The following is a 12,895-nucleotide window of genomic DNA, read 5'->3' as shown; positions in this document are numbered from 1 at the left end:
TGAACACTAACATAAATACTACTTCTAACATACAATGTATCTATAATTCATATGAAATATCTTAGTAAAGAATTAGAACAAGTAACAAGCATCTTAAGCCTAATTAGAGTTAAAAGTAATTTTATTATAACTCTATGGATTATACTGTGTACGCAAATTATTTCTCATTATGTATCTAAGTTAAAACCAGATCCCGTAAGCTACCAAATGTTCACCTATCCAATTATTCAACTACTAGCCACCAATAGCAGGGCAACCACACTGCAGAAAACCAGACTAGAATATTGGCTGAATGTGGTGGCCCTGGCTAGAGTCCAGATAAACTTATTTCCAGGCTTTTCTACTTTCCTCTCCAGCTGACCAAGACTTCTTTAGCTGAATAAGTTATGTGGTCCTGCTTTTACTATTTTAACCATTTGACTTCACAGCTTTAAATGCCATCTTCATCTACCTTCTTATATGCTTTTTGAAAACAACTTTTTTTTTTTTTTTTTTTTTTTTTGAGGAAGAGTCTCACTCTGTCACCCAGGCTGGAGTGCACTGGCGCAATCTTGGCTCACTGCAAGCTCCACCTCCTGGGATCATGCCATTCTCCTGCCTCAGCCTCCCGAGTAGCTGGGACTACAGGCACCCGCCACCACGTATGGCTAATTTTTTGTATTTTTAGTAGAGACGGGGTTTCATCGTGTTAGCCAGGATGGTCTCGATCTCCTGACCTTGTGATCCACCTGCCTTGGCCACCCAAAGTGCTGGGATTACAGGCATGAGCTACCGTGCCCGGCTGAAAACAATATATTATTTTATCTAAATGCTATTAAAGGGGCTGGGCACAGTGGCTCACGCCTGTAACCCCAGCATTTTGGGAGGCTAAGGAAGGCAGATCACTTGAGGTCAGGAGTTTAAGACCAGCCTGGCCAACATTGTGAAACCCCATCTCTACTGAAAACACAAAAATTAGCCGGGTGTGGTGGCACATGCCTGTAATCCCAGCTACCGAGGAGGCTGAGGGAGGAGAATCACTTGAACCTGGGAGGCAGAGCTTGCAGTGAGCTAAAATCACACCACGGCACTCCAGCCTGGGCAACAGAGCAAGACTCGATCTCAAAACACAACAAAAATAATAATAAATAAATAAACGCCATTATGGGCTGCAGTGGCTCATGCCTGTAATCCCCGCACTCTGGGAGGTCGAGGTAGGTAGGTCACTTGAGGCCAGTTTGAGACCAGCCTGGCCAACGTGGTGAAACTTCATCTCTACTAAAAACACAAAAATTAGCAGGGTGTTGTGGTGTGCACCCGTACTCCCAGCTACTTGGGAGGCTGAGACATGAGAATCACTTCAACCAGGAAGATGGAGGATGCAGTGGGCTGAGTTCACTCCACTGCACTCCAGCCTGGGCGAAAGAGCAAGGCCTTGTCTCAAAAATAAATAAATGAATAAATACTATTATGTAAGCTCCATGAGAGCAGATTTTTGTCTGCATTCCCAGCACATAAAACTGGGTGCGGTGGCTCACGCCTGTAATCCTAGCACTTTGGGAGGCCGAGGTAGGTGGATCACTTGCAGTCAGGAGTTTGAGACCAGCCTGATCAACATGGTGATCATCTCTACTAAAAGTACAAAATTAGCTAGGCGTGTTGGTGCATGCCTGTAATCCCAGCTACTTGGGAGGCTGAGGCAGGAGAATGGCGTGAACCCGGGAGGCCAAGGTTGCAGTGAGCCAAGATCATGCCACTGCACTCCAGCCTGGGTGACAGAGCGAGACTCCATCTCAAAAAAAAAAAAAAAAAAAAAGAAAGAAAAAAAAAACAAAAAAAACAGTGCCTAAGACATAGCAGATTATATATTTATTGAAAATAGAAGCCGGGCGCGGTGGCTCACGCCTGTAATCCCAGCACTTTGGGAGGCCGAGGCGGGCGGATCACAAGGTCAGGAGATCGAGACCACGGTGAAACCCCGTCTCTACTAAAAATACAAAAAATTAGCCGGGCGCGGTTGTAGGTGCCTGTAGTCCCAGCTACTCGGGAGGCTGAGGCAGGAGAATGGCGTGAACCCGGGAGGCGGAGCTTACAGTGAGCCGAGATCGCGCCACTGCACTCCAGCCTGGGCGACAGAGCGAGACTCCGTCTCAAAAAAAAAAAAAAAAAAAAAAAAAAAAAAAAGAAAATAGAATGCAGTCCGGGCGTGGTGGCTCACTCCTGTAATATCAGGACTTTGGCAGGCCAAGGTGGGTGGATCACCTGAGGTTAGGAGTTCAAGACCAGACTGGCCAACATGGCGAAATCCTGTCTCTACTGAAAATACAAAAAATAGCCAGGCATGATGGCGGGCGCCTGTAATCCCAGCTATTCAGGAGGCTGAGGCAGGAAAATCCTTGAACCCAGAAGGCAGAGGTTGTAGCAAGCCAAGACTATACTATTGCACTCCAGCCTGGGTGACAAAAGCAAAAGTCCATCTCAAAAAAAGAAAATAGAATGTTAATTTTCATAAAAGCTACTGTTAAATTTTACATTGCTACTTTCTCATAATTTCATGACTAGCCATCGCATGACATTATCTCACAGAGCCACTGAAATCACCTCCTATGCTTATCTTTTTAACAGAGCTGAAGCTTTGTTTTCTATGAAACTCTGATACTTCCTAATCTTTATTTCTCCACCTACAAAATTTGGTCTAAGTGACAGATTTTGTTCTCCCCAAGTTATCCAAATAGTACTTGACTTAAAAAAATGTGTCTTCTTTCAATTAATACAAAATGACCTAGGCATTCTCCTACTCACTAAAGAAATAGACTCTCTAAGTCTGGGTGCAATGGTTCACACTTGTAATCCCAGCACTTTGGGAGGCTGAGGCAGGCAGATCACTTGAGGTGAGGAGTTCGAGATCAGTCTGGCCAACATGAGGAAACCCCATCTCTACTAAAAATACAAAAAAAAAAAAAAAAGAAATTAGCTGGATGTGGTGCCAGGCGCCTGCAATCCCAGCTACTCGGAAGGCTGAGGCAGGAGAATCACTTGAACCCAGAAAGCGGAGGCTGCAGTGAGCAGAGATCGCACCACTGCACTCCAGCCTGGGCAACAGAGCAAGACTCTGTCGCAAAAATAAAATCAAAATCAAAATAAAAATTAAATTAAAAAATAAGGAAAATGGACTCTCAACTTCTACATATCCTTATCAGCCAAGAAAATTCAGTCAAGCTTTACTTCATGCAGCTGGCAAAATAGAAAGGCTTTTTACTCCCCAAATATAACTCCACTGAAGATGACTTTTCAAGCTATATATACCCTCCCTAGAGATTCTTATATAAAGCCAAATTGACAAATCACTAGAGGTGACAATATTTACCTTTTGAAATTATACAATCATAACTCTGGCTACTTTTTGAACAATTTTCCATTTAATTTTTTTGTGACTATTTGTCACTTTAAATTGCTTTGAAGTCTAGCTGTTAGTCAATTAATTCCTGAAGGTTCTACATAATACTTCTCCAGCCCTGTAAGTGGAAATAATCATTTTCTGCTTGCCCAAGACTAAGATTAAAATTCAAGAATACCCACAATTTAAAAAAACAAAACAAAACCCAAAACTCAAGAACATTCCTTGGTTCAGGACAGAGCTCACCTCCCGATCTTGTGTAGTATCACTAAAGTTAATCTCATTTTTTCTGATTTTTTTCTCCTTATGAATATCTTCTTCTTCTTGTACCCACATTCTTTTTTGGCTATTGCAAGTTTTTTCCATTTTATTTTCATATGGTGAAATATCTTTTTGGTATGTCTCAATCAAAGCCTTTTCCTCAGTTTCTATGTTAATAGAGTCTGAAGAATTGATCTCATCAGGATATATAGGAAGATTTTCCTCATTTATATATTGAGAAGGACTTAGGTTCACTTTAGCTGCAACAGATCCAATGCCTGAATCTTTGCTGGAGACTAGCTGAATTTCTAAGTGATTTAAATCAGTTGTGTCTGCTGGAATCTGTTCCAGGTCATCAATACCAGTGACACTACAATTTCTCTTGTTTGGCAATCTAGGCAAAAAGATTCCCAAAGAACATCTCCTTACTTTATCTTTAAAAATTGTCTTTGATGGTAGACAGGTGGTTTCAGCTCCATTATGAGACTTTTTATTTTCTTCATCTCTACTATCTTTAGCATTGCTGGAGATTATGTTAATATTACGTATTTCTGTAGCTTGCACTATACTCATATCGTTGTGTGCCTTATTTCGTAATTCAAGTAATTGCTTTGGAAGGGGTGGTATATGAACAGTTTGAAAAGCTAAGAACTCTTCAGTTTTTCCATTCAAATTATTCAGATTTGGTTTGATACTATGAAAACATGGAACATTAGATGTAATTACAGGATCTGGTGCTTCTTCAGCATTGACATGAGTTTGTATGACTTGCTTAGTTAAGTCTGAGTTACTGTGGAAATCCAGAGCTGTATTATAGTTAGTTGTTTGAATATTTTCCTTCAGTTCTTTTTTACGGGCTGCAGCAAACCACTTCTCATTACTGAGCATTTTGGACTTTTCACATATGGGTGCAGAGGAATTTCCTATAATATTTAAACTCTTATTTTCAGCTTTAGACAGTATCACTTCATCTTTATTGATACTACTCTGTCCTTTTTTAGGTAATGGAGGTTGGTCAGTTGAGAAATGAGGCTGAGAAATAACACGAATATCATCAACAAAGACTTTCATTTGATCCTTTTGAAGCTTAAAAGATATTCGCTTTGAATTAAGTTTAGTCATCTCCCCCAGATCTTGACTATATACTAAAGTTTGATTAGCCAATAGATTTCGTGGCTCCTTAATCAGATCTTGATCTTTGTGCAGTGTTATGACACAGTCTAACTGTCCTTTGTTACTGGTTTGAATAACTTCTTCCTTCTTTAACAAAGGACAAGGAGCAGAGAGATGCTGTCCCTCAGATTCCAAGTAATATTCACTGGCGAAATCATTTGCATAAGCACGGTCATTTTGCACTGGGCAATTATTGGCTTTTTCCTCATCTTTATCACATAAGGGCATGGCACTACCCTCCAAAATATCAGTATAGGAAATAACATTTGGTAAACAGGAATAATTATCACTGGATCCACAAATAGCAGTTGCATGACTGCTTGTAAAGCCCACATTTCTTCTATCTCTATTATTTAACCGACAGCTTTCAATTTGGGCTTTTTCCAATGTACAGGCCTGTTCTACAACTTTCCCTATGACCTTTTCATCCATAGCAGCATTATGGAATTTGACGATTTCATTAGTAGTTTTATTAGTAGAAGCAAAGAGTTGTTGCTTTTGCTCACTGTGAACAATTTTGTTTCCTACAGCCAGTGCTTGTTTTTCAGCAATTTCTTGAACACAGCTATTATCCTTAGGAAAGGAAACACCCAAGTTTTTTCCTTTTGCTATTCCAAATTTAGGGTTCTCTTCAAGTATTTTCTCTGCGGCTTGACAGTCAATGAAAACAGTATCAGAATTGGTGACTTCCAGATCATTGTAATTATCTGTGAATAACACAGTTTTGTCCAAGGGCCTAATAGCTATTTCATTTGACGGGACAGTTTTACATTCTAAGGCAGTTGTGTGACTCCTAGTGACCTCCATGTCATCCTGCCCACATGAATACAAAATAGTTTTAGAAGCCCCTGCAAAAGGCACCAAATGGAAGTCCTCTTTATTCTCCAGGGCACTTTTGTTACCTATTGCCACCATACAACTCTGGGTAATATCCATATCATTTTTATCATTCTCTGAAAATACAATGGTCTTGTCATTTTTTAGCTTAAGGCTTTTTCTTCTCTGACTTTTGCCTGATAGAGGTTCATTGAGAAATCCAGAATTTTGTACAGCTTTGATGTTTTTCCAAGTGGCTGATTTAGACAATTCTGTGTTATCAGCTACCTCTACAGGGCCCCTATTATTAGACCATTCCTCCAGAGGTGTTAGTTGGCTGTCATTTGCTACTAGACGGTCACTTTCACCATTTTCTGGAAAGAAAACACTCTCCTCAGTAGGAGTACATATCACTTTTGGTGTTCCTAGGCTTTTCCTTTGGGATAGTTCAAAGTTAGGTCGGTCTGTTCTTTCCTTTTCTTGGTAATCAATGAAAACAGTATGGGACTTTGTCATTTCTAGTTCATCATGATTATCTACAAACACTACAGTTTTGTCCATAGGCCTAGTAGTTATTTCATCTGGTAAGACAGTTTTACATTCTAAGGCAGTTGTGTGACTTCTAGTGATCTCCATGTCATCCTGCCCACATGTATATAAAATAGTTTCAGAAGTTCCTGCCAATGGCACCAAATGACAATCGTGTTTCTCTAATAAAGGTCTATGGTTTATTTCTACTGTATAACTCTTAGTGATATCCATATCATTCTTAACATCTTCTGAAAATATAATAGTCTTATCAATTTTTGGTCCGCCAACACTTTTCCTTCCCCAAATTCTGACATTTTGCTTTTCCTTTGGAAATGTAGGTTTCTGTATACTTTCGTCCTCTAACACATCCATAATACAGTTAGATTTAAGTACTCCACTTTTTTCTGTGGGACTTTTACCACATTTTTCAACTTTCACAGCTATCTGCCTGCTCGTTGTTGTTAGCTGGCTAGTAGTGTGTTCTAAATTAGTTTTACCAAGTTCTTGTAGTTCAGAAGGACCAAATCCAATGACAACGGTGTGGCTCTTTGTTAGATCCATATTTTGCTCTTCCTCTGAACATATAATCATCTTGTCATGGCAACAGTCAGGTGTGGGATTGCTTAAACTTTTCCTCAGTGGCCCAGCCAGTTTAGAATTGTGGCCTAGTACAGATTTCACTGTATGACTACTTACAGTAGTATCATGATTTTTCATAGAGGATTGTCCTGATGAAAATAATGGCTTTGTGGTAGAAAACAAAGATTGTTCACATGAAACTGTATTTCTATTAGCTACTTGTTTATCAAGAACTCCACCACAGTAGACTACATTATGGCTTGTTGCTATCTCCTGATTACAATCAGCTGACTGAGGAGAATCTTTATCAAGGTAGGGCAAAACCTTCAAAACCCGATCTTTGTCTTTGTTCCAGGTATCGGTTAAGCTGTTTTTGGTTATCATGTCTGGCCGTTGAAATGGTTCATTATGACTTTTGGTCATTTCTTCACATTCATCTGAAGAGCTTTTGTTGTGAGAGTGAGATTCACTGGTATTCTCCGGTGCTAGATTATAAGTTGCAAGAGGAACTTGACTTCCTAAGTTACTTGTGTGACTTTCAGTCAAATCCATATCTTCACCTGCTAAGAGTTCAGTCTTTCTATCAGTCAATGAAATAGATAAAGGATTTGACAGGCTCTGCTGTATTCTTTCCTTAGACATATGAGGAAGTGAGTTACAATTTACATTCATTTTCCCATCTTCTGATGTGGTCATATGATTTTGGAGCATCATTTCTTTTTCAGGTGTTGGTACAGCTGCTATTTGCACATTTGATTGATCTTGTTTAAAAATCTGATTATCTATTGCAACTGTATGACTCTTGGTAATGTCCATGTTCTCCTCTCCGGAATAAATAGTTTTCTCTGTGAGACAAGACATAGCATCTGGATTGCAATACATTTTAGAATAATTACTGTCATGCTTTAGCAAATTTTTCTCCTCTCTCATATTTGAGAGACATTTGGTCATTTCCATGGCATCATTACAACTAGAATAGAAAACTGTCTTACAACCTTGAATACATGGATTAGAACAAACAGATTCTGGGGTCATGGCTAATATTCTGGCATCTTGATTACAAGTCTGTGAGACTATGTGAGTTTCTGCCCCCATATGACTTCTGGTAATATGTATTTTGTCTGCAGGGTTTATGGAAGGGTCTTGAAAAGCAGCATTTTGTTTACTCTTAAAATTTATTTTACTTCCTGAAGCTTTAGTTCCATAACCTGTTGTTACATCCATGGCATTCTGAGTTTGATTTTCTATTTCAGAAAAATTATTTGTTGCAGGTAAAATCTGTATAGTGTGGTTAAATGTCAAGTCCATAAAGTCATTGCCATAAATTGTAATATCATTACCTTTAGATTCCCGTGAGTTGGTCTCACTGGATGTGGGAATCAATGTCTGAATATTGGCTGTATGACACTGGGTGAAATTCATCCCATCATCTTTTTCTCTAAAGATTCTAGTAACATTACTGTTATTCTCATCTTTATTAAGAGATATATGCATTTGATGTATAGAAGAGGCACTATTTGATTCATTGGAATAAACAGGTATCTCAAAATTTTCTTTATCAGGCCCATTAGGAAAAGCATTACATTTTCCTGTTTTCAATCTCTTTATGAAATCATTGAAATTTATTTTATTTTCTGAAGAAGTGCTTTGATCCATGGAAAAATTTACTTCTTTTTTCATTCTTGAGTCCTCAGTGTGAAGCTTTAAATTAGCTAGAAATGATGTGGTATCTATCTTGGTGGACTTTTCACTTTTGGGATTATCTAAAAGGCCTTTGGTAATCATTACAGTATGACTTGATGTCAGGTCCATCTGGTTTTCATCTGAAAAGATGACTGTCTGGTCGTTTGCATGTTTCCTTTCATGGTTATGTTCTATAATTGAAAACTATAATGAAAGCAAAATATAAGAGATCAGAACAAAAGCAAACTTTTAAAAAGGCATTTTACAACATGTACTATATAAAAAATCCTCAGTGACGGTTTCATAACACATTGGTTTGTTTGAATCAATGGTGTAGTATGTTGCATATAATTTGTCATTAAAAATTATTCTTGGGAGGCCAAGGCAGGCGGATCACGAGGTCAGGAGATCGAGACCATCCTGGCTAACACGGTGAAATCCTGTCTCTACAAAAAAATACAAAAAACAAAATTAGCCAGGTGTGGTGGTGTGCGCCTGTAATCCCAGCTACTCGGGAGGCTGAGACAGGAGAATGGTGTGAACCCGGGAGGCGGAGCTTGCAGTGAGCTGAGATTGTGCCACTGCATTCCAGCCTGAGCAACAGAGTGAGACTCTCTCTCAAAAAAAAAAAAAAATTATTCCAGGCTGGGCACAGTGGCTCACACCTGGAATCCAAGCACTTTGGAAGGCTGAGGCAGGAGGACTGCCTGAAGCCAGGAGTAACAAAGTAAGATCCTGTCTCTACAAAAAAATTTAAAAATCAGGCACAGTGGTGCATGCCTATAGTCCCAGCTACTAGGAAGGCTGATGTGGGAGGACTGCTTGAGTCCAGGAGTTTGAGCTGTCATGAGCTAGGATCACATCACTGCACTCCAACTTCAGCAACAAAGTAAGACCCAATCTATTAGGAAAAGAAAAAAATTCTAAAGTCTGTGAGTAATTTACTTTTTAGTGTTATGGGACAAATTAAAAATTCAAGTTTAATTATACACCCACTAGAATGACTAAAAAATTAAAAACACTGACAGCACCAAATGTAAACATGACGAAAATTTAATTACTATATTGAATAGGTCATTCTTATCCTAAATTTTAAAAGTCTAGGAAAGGCATAAGTCCATGATGGCTAATCTATGTTACATTCTAGACTGGGCTTGGTGGCTCACACTTATAATCTCAACACTTTGGGAAGCCGAGGCAGAAGTATCCCTTGAGCCCAGGAGTTCAAGATGAGCCTGGGCAACATAGTGAGATCTTGTGTCTACAAAAAAATGAACAAAATTAGCTAGGTATGGTGGCATGCACCTGTAGTCCCAGCCACTCAGGAGGCTGAGGTGGGAGGATTGCTTGAGCCCAGAAGGTTGAGGCTGCAGTGAGCCAAGATTGTGCCACCTTCTTGTAGGAGATAGCTTAAAAAAAAAAAATACATATATATATATATATATATATATTTTACACTCTGTGCTACAAGATTTTTTTTTTTTTTTTTTTGGTGAGGACACAGATTAACTCCTTGCTACTGAAAGTATGGCCTACGGACTTGTGTACTAGTATCACTCAAGAAATAGTTAGAAATAAAGACTCGTATGCTCTTTAAACTTTGAGAGGTACTGGTATACTGTATCTCCCATTATTTAAACTGGCAGTGACTTAACTACCCTTAAGTTAATTGGAAAGCTAGGAAGCCTTTCCAGTTTATGCTGATTCATTTTATTAAGTCATCCCTAAATTATGCCATTATCATTGAACTGTGTTTTCTGTTTTAACAATCAGAAGACATTAAAATATGAAGGTATTTGCATGAACTCTTACCTCCTTCTGTTGCATCTGGGTATGAATGGGAGCAGAAAGCAACGTGTTCATCCCTATTTAGAAAAAAGAAAAAACTGTAGTCAGAAAATATATCACCGAGCCTGACTTTCCTTTTCTTAGGTTCTTCATCAGTTACAAGTATTTACTAGAATTTACCAGTAACTAAGCCCTTAAAAACTTATGTATTAAAATTTTTTAAAGTTTTAAAAAATTGATACATAACAGTGGAACATATTTTTGTGTTACGTGATATTTTGATATCTGTATACATTGTGTAATGATCAAATCAGGGTAATTGGAATATCCACCACATCAAACATTTATCTTTTGTGTTGGGAACATATTAAATTTCATAAGACTTTTAATTGTCCTATGTTAGTGACAGAGAGACCAATAATTGGGGCCGGGCGCGGTGGCTCAAGCCTGTAATCCCAGCACTTTGGGAGGCCGAGACGGGCAGATCACGAGGTCAGGAGATCGAGACCATCCTGGCTAACAGGGTGAAACCCCGTCTCTACTAAAAAATACAAAAAGCTAGCCGGGCGACGTGGCGGGCGCCTGTAGTCCCAGCTACTCGGGAGGCTGAGGAAGGAGAATGGCGTGAACCCGGGAGGCGGAGCTTGCAGTGAGCTGAGATCCGGCCACTGCACTCCAGCCCGGGGACAGAGCGAGACTCCGTCTCAAAAAAAAAAAAAAAAGAGAGACCAATAATTATTATATCCTCTGTGTGGCTGAAATATTTTTATAATGTGGTGGTGATTTTAAAGATGGAAAGTCTGGACTACTACTTATTATTATTATTATTATTGACTTCTCTGTTTTTATTTCCTGGATAGTAGAAGTCCCATGAAGAAGAACATCAAGTGATGAGTCTGAAAGGTTAGGGTAGGATTCTGAAGGGTCTTTTATTCTATGTTATGGAATCTAGACGTTCCCATGATAAGACATTTGTGTTTTATAAAAATAATCCCATTATAAAATATAATGCATTTTAGAAAAATAGTAAAAAGTAATAAGAAGAAGTAGATTCAAGAGAAGATAAACCAATAAGGAAGTTACTACAACAGTTCAGATTAACGTAAGAGGTCATGTTAGACCAAAAGAGCAACAAAAATGGAAATAAAGGATTAGACTCAAGACTTATTTTAGAACTACAAATTATACTTTGTAAATAAGGAAGGGATTCAAAAGGCTGTATTAAAACAGGAAATAGGCCGGGCGCGGTGGCTCAAGCCTGTAATCCCAGCACTTTGGGAGGCCGAGGCGGGTGGATCACGAGGTCAGGAGATCGAGACTATCCTGGCTAACACGGTGAAACCCCGTCTCTACTAAAAATACAAAAAAAAACTAGCCGGGCGTGGTGGCGGGCGCCTGTAGTCTCAGCTACTCGGGAGGCTGAGGCGGGAGAATGGCATGAACCCGGGAGGCGGAGCTTGCAGTGAGCCGAGATCACGCCACTGCACTCCAGCCTGGGAGACACAGCGAGACTCCGTCTCAAAAAAAAAAAAAAAAAAAAACAAAAACAGGAAATACATTTAAAAACACTTACATTTAAAGTTTAAAGGCAAATCTTTAGAACATACTAAATAATTTATAGCAACTTTGAGTACATATAATGAAATAATTATAAGCTTTTTTTTCTTTTTTTTACTAAAAGCCTTATTTATATGTCAGGCTTCCATTCATTTTTTCAACAAATGTTGATTCAGAACCTATTACATGAAAAAAACAAAACAAACAAACAAAAACACACCTCAACTGTCTACTAAGGTATAAAGAAGAACAAGACAAAATTTCTGGACTCCCAGAGATGGTAGTTCAGGCTATTCTGAGCACACTGCCTATGGGGTAGCCCTGCTCCTCAAGGAGGAGTATCCCTTACCCCCCACAAACAGTTCTGGCCTCTTTAATAAGACAGTCAGAAAAATACTTAAAATACAATGTAATAAATTATAAAATACACCGAGAAATAAAAGAGGTGTTATGGGAGCGCAGAACATGCGACTAACTCCTTAGTTTTGCCAGAGAGGGTTCCATGTAAGCCAGTGCTACTTGAAGTACAGTGCCAGACTGTGAACTGCTTGTTACCAATTCATAATGAGATAAAGAGCTGGTGGCAAACATAAATCATATAATAATAATTGCTAGAAAAAAAGTGTATGCTAAACTAAACGGTGGCTTAATGCCACAGTTAATGCACATTATGGTGCAAGTTCCTTTTCTGTCATGGACTGAGCAGTTAGTTTGTGGAATGGACACTTTGAACAGCACTGAAGTTAAGCTAAGTGAAGTGAAAAATGAGAAGATTGACAGGCAAACTGGAGTAGAAAGATCACTTTAGATAGACAAAATAGCATTAATAAATGCATATAGGGGCTGAGCACGCAGGCTCACACCTGTAATCCAAGCACCCTGGAGGCCGAGGCAGGTGGATCATCTGAGGTCAGGAGTTTGAGACCAGCCTGGCCAACATGGTGAAAACCCGTCTCTACTAAAAATACAAAAATTATCTGGGCCTGGTGGCATGCGCCTCTAATCCCAGCTACTTGGGAGGCTGAGGCAGGCTTGTTGCAGTGAGCCAAGATCGCACCACCTCACTTCAGCCTGGGTGACAGAGTGAGACTCCATCTCAAAAAAATAAAATGAAACACAATGAAATATAAA

The 12,895-nt window shown here is 39.2% G+C and overlaps 1 protein-coding gene across 3 annotated transcripts in view; it reads right to left on the bottom strand.

Annotated features, from left to right (window-relative positions):
• Positions 1-12,895, bottom strand: part of KNL1 (kinetochore scaffold 1) — a 77,367-nt gene that overhangs the window by 38,056 nt on the left and 26,416 nt on the right. For all 3 annotated transcript variants that reach the window (XM_028850749.2, XM_028850748.2, XM_077939100.1), the window contains exons 9-10: positions 10,232-10,284; positions 3,623-8,623 (exon numbers count right to left, since the gene is read on the bottom strand). In XM_028850749.2, the coding sequence (XP_028706582.2) occupies positions 3,623-8,623; positions 10,232-10,284 (5,054 nt within the window). The remainder of the gene's footprint in view (positions 1-3,622; positions 8,624-10,231; positions 10,285-12,895) is intronic.

The sequence above is a fragment of the Macaca mulatta genome, chromosome 7 (assembly GCF_049350105.2).
Source record: "Macaca mulatta isolate MMU2019108-1 chromosome 7, T2T-MMU8v2.0, whole genome shotgun sequence".
NCBI lineage: Eukaryota > Metazoa > Chordata > Mammalia > Primates > Cercopithecidae > Macaca > Macaca mulatta.
The sequence above is the reverse complement of the archived record's forward strand: the minus strand, read 5'-3'. Positions and strand labels throughout refer to the sequence as shown.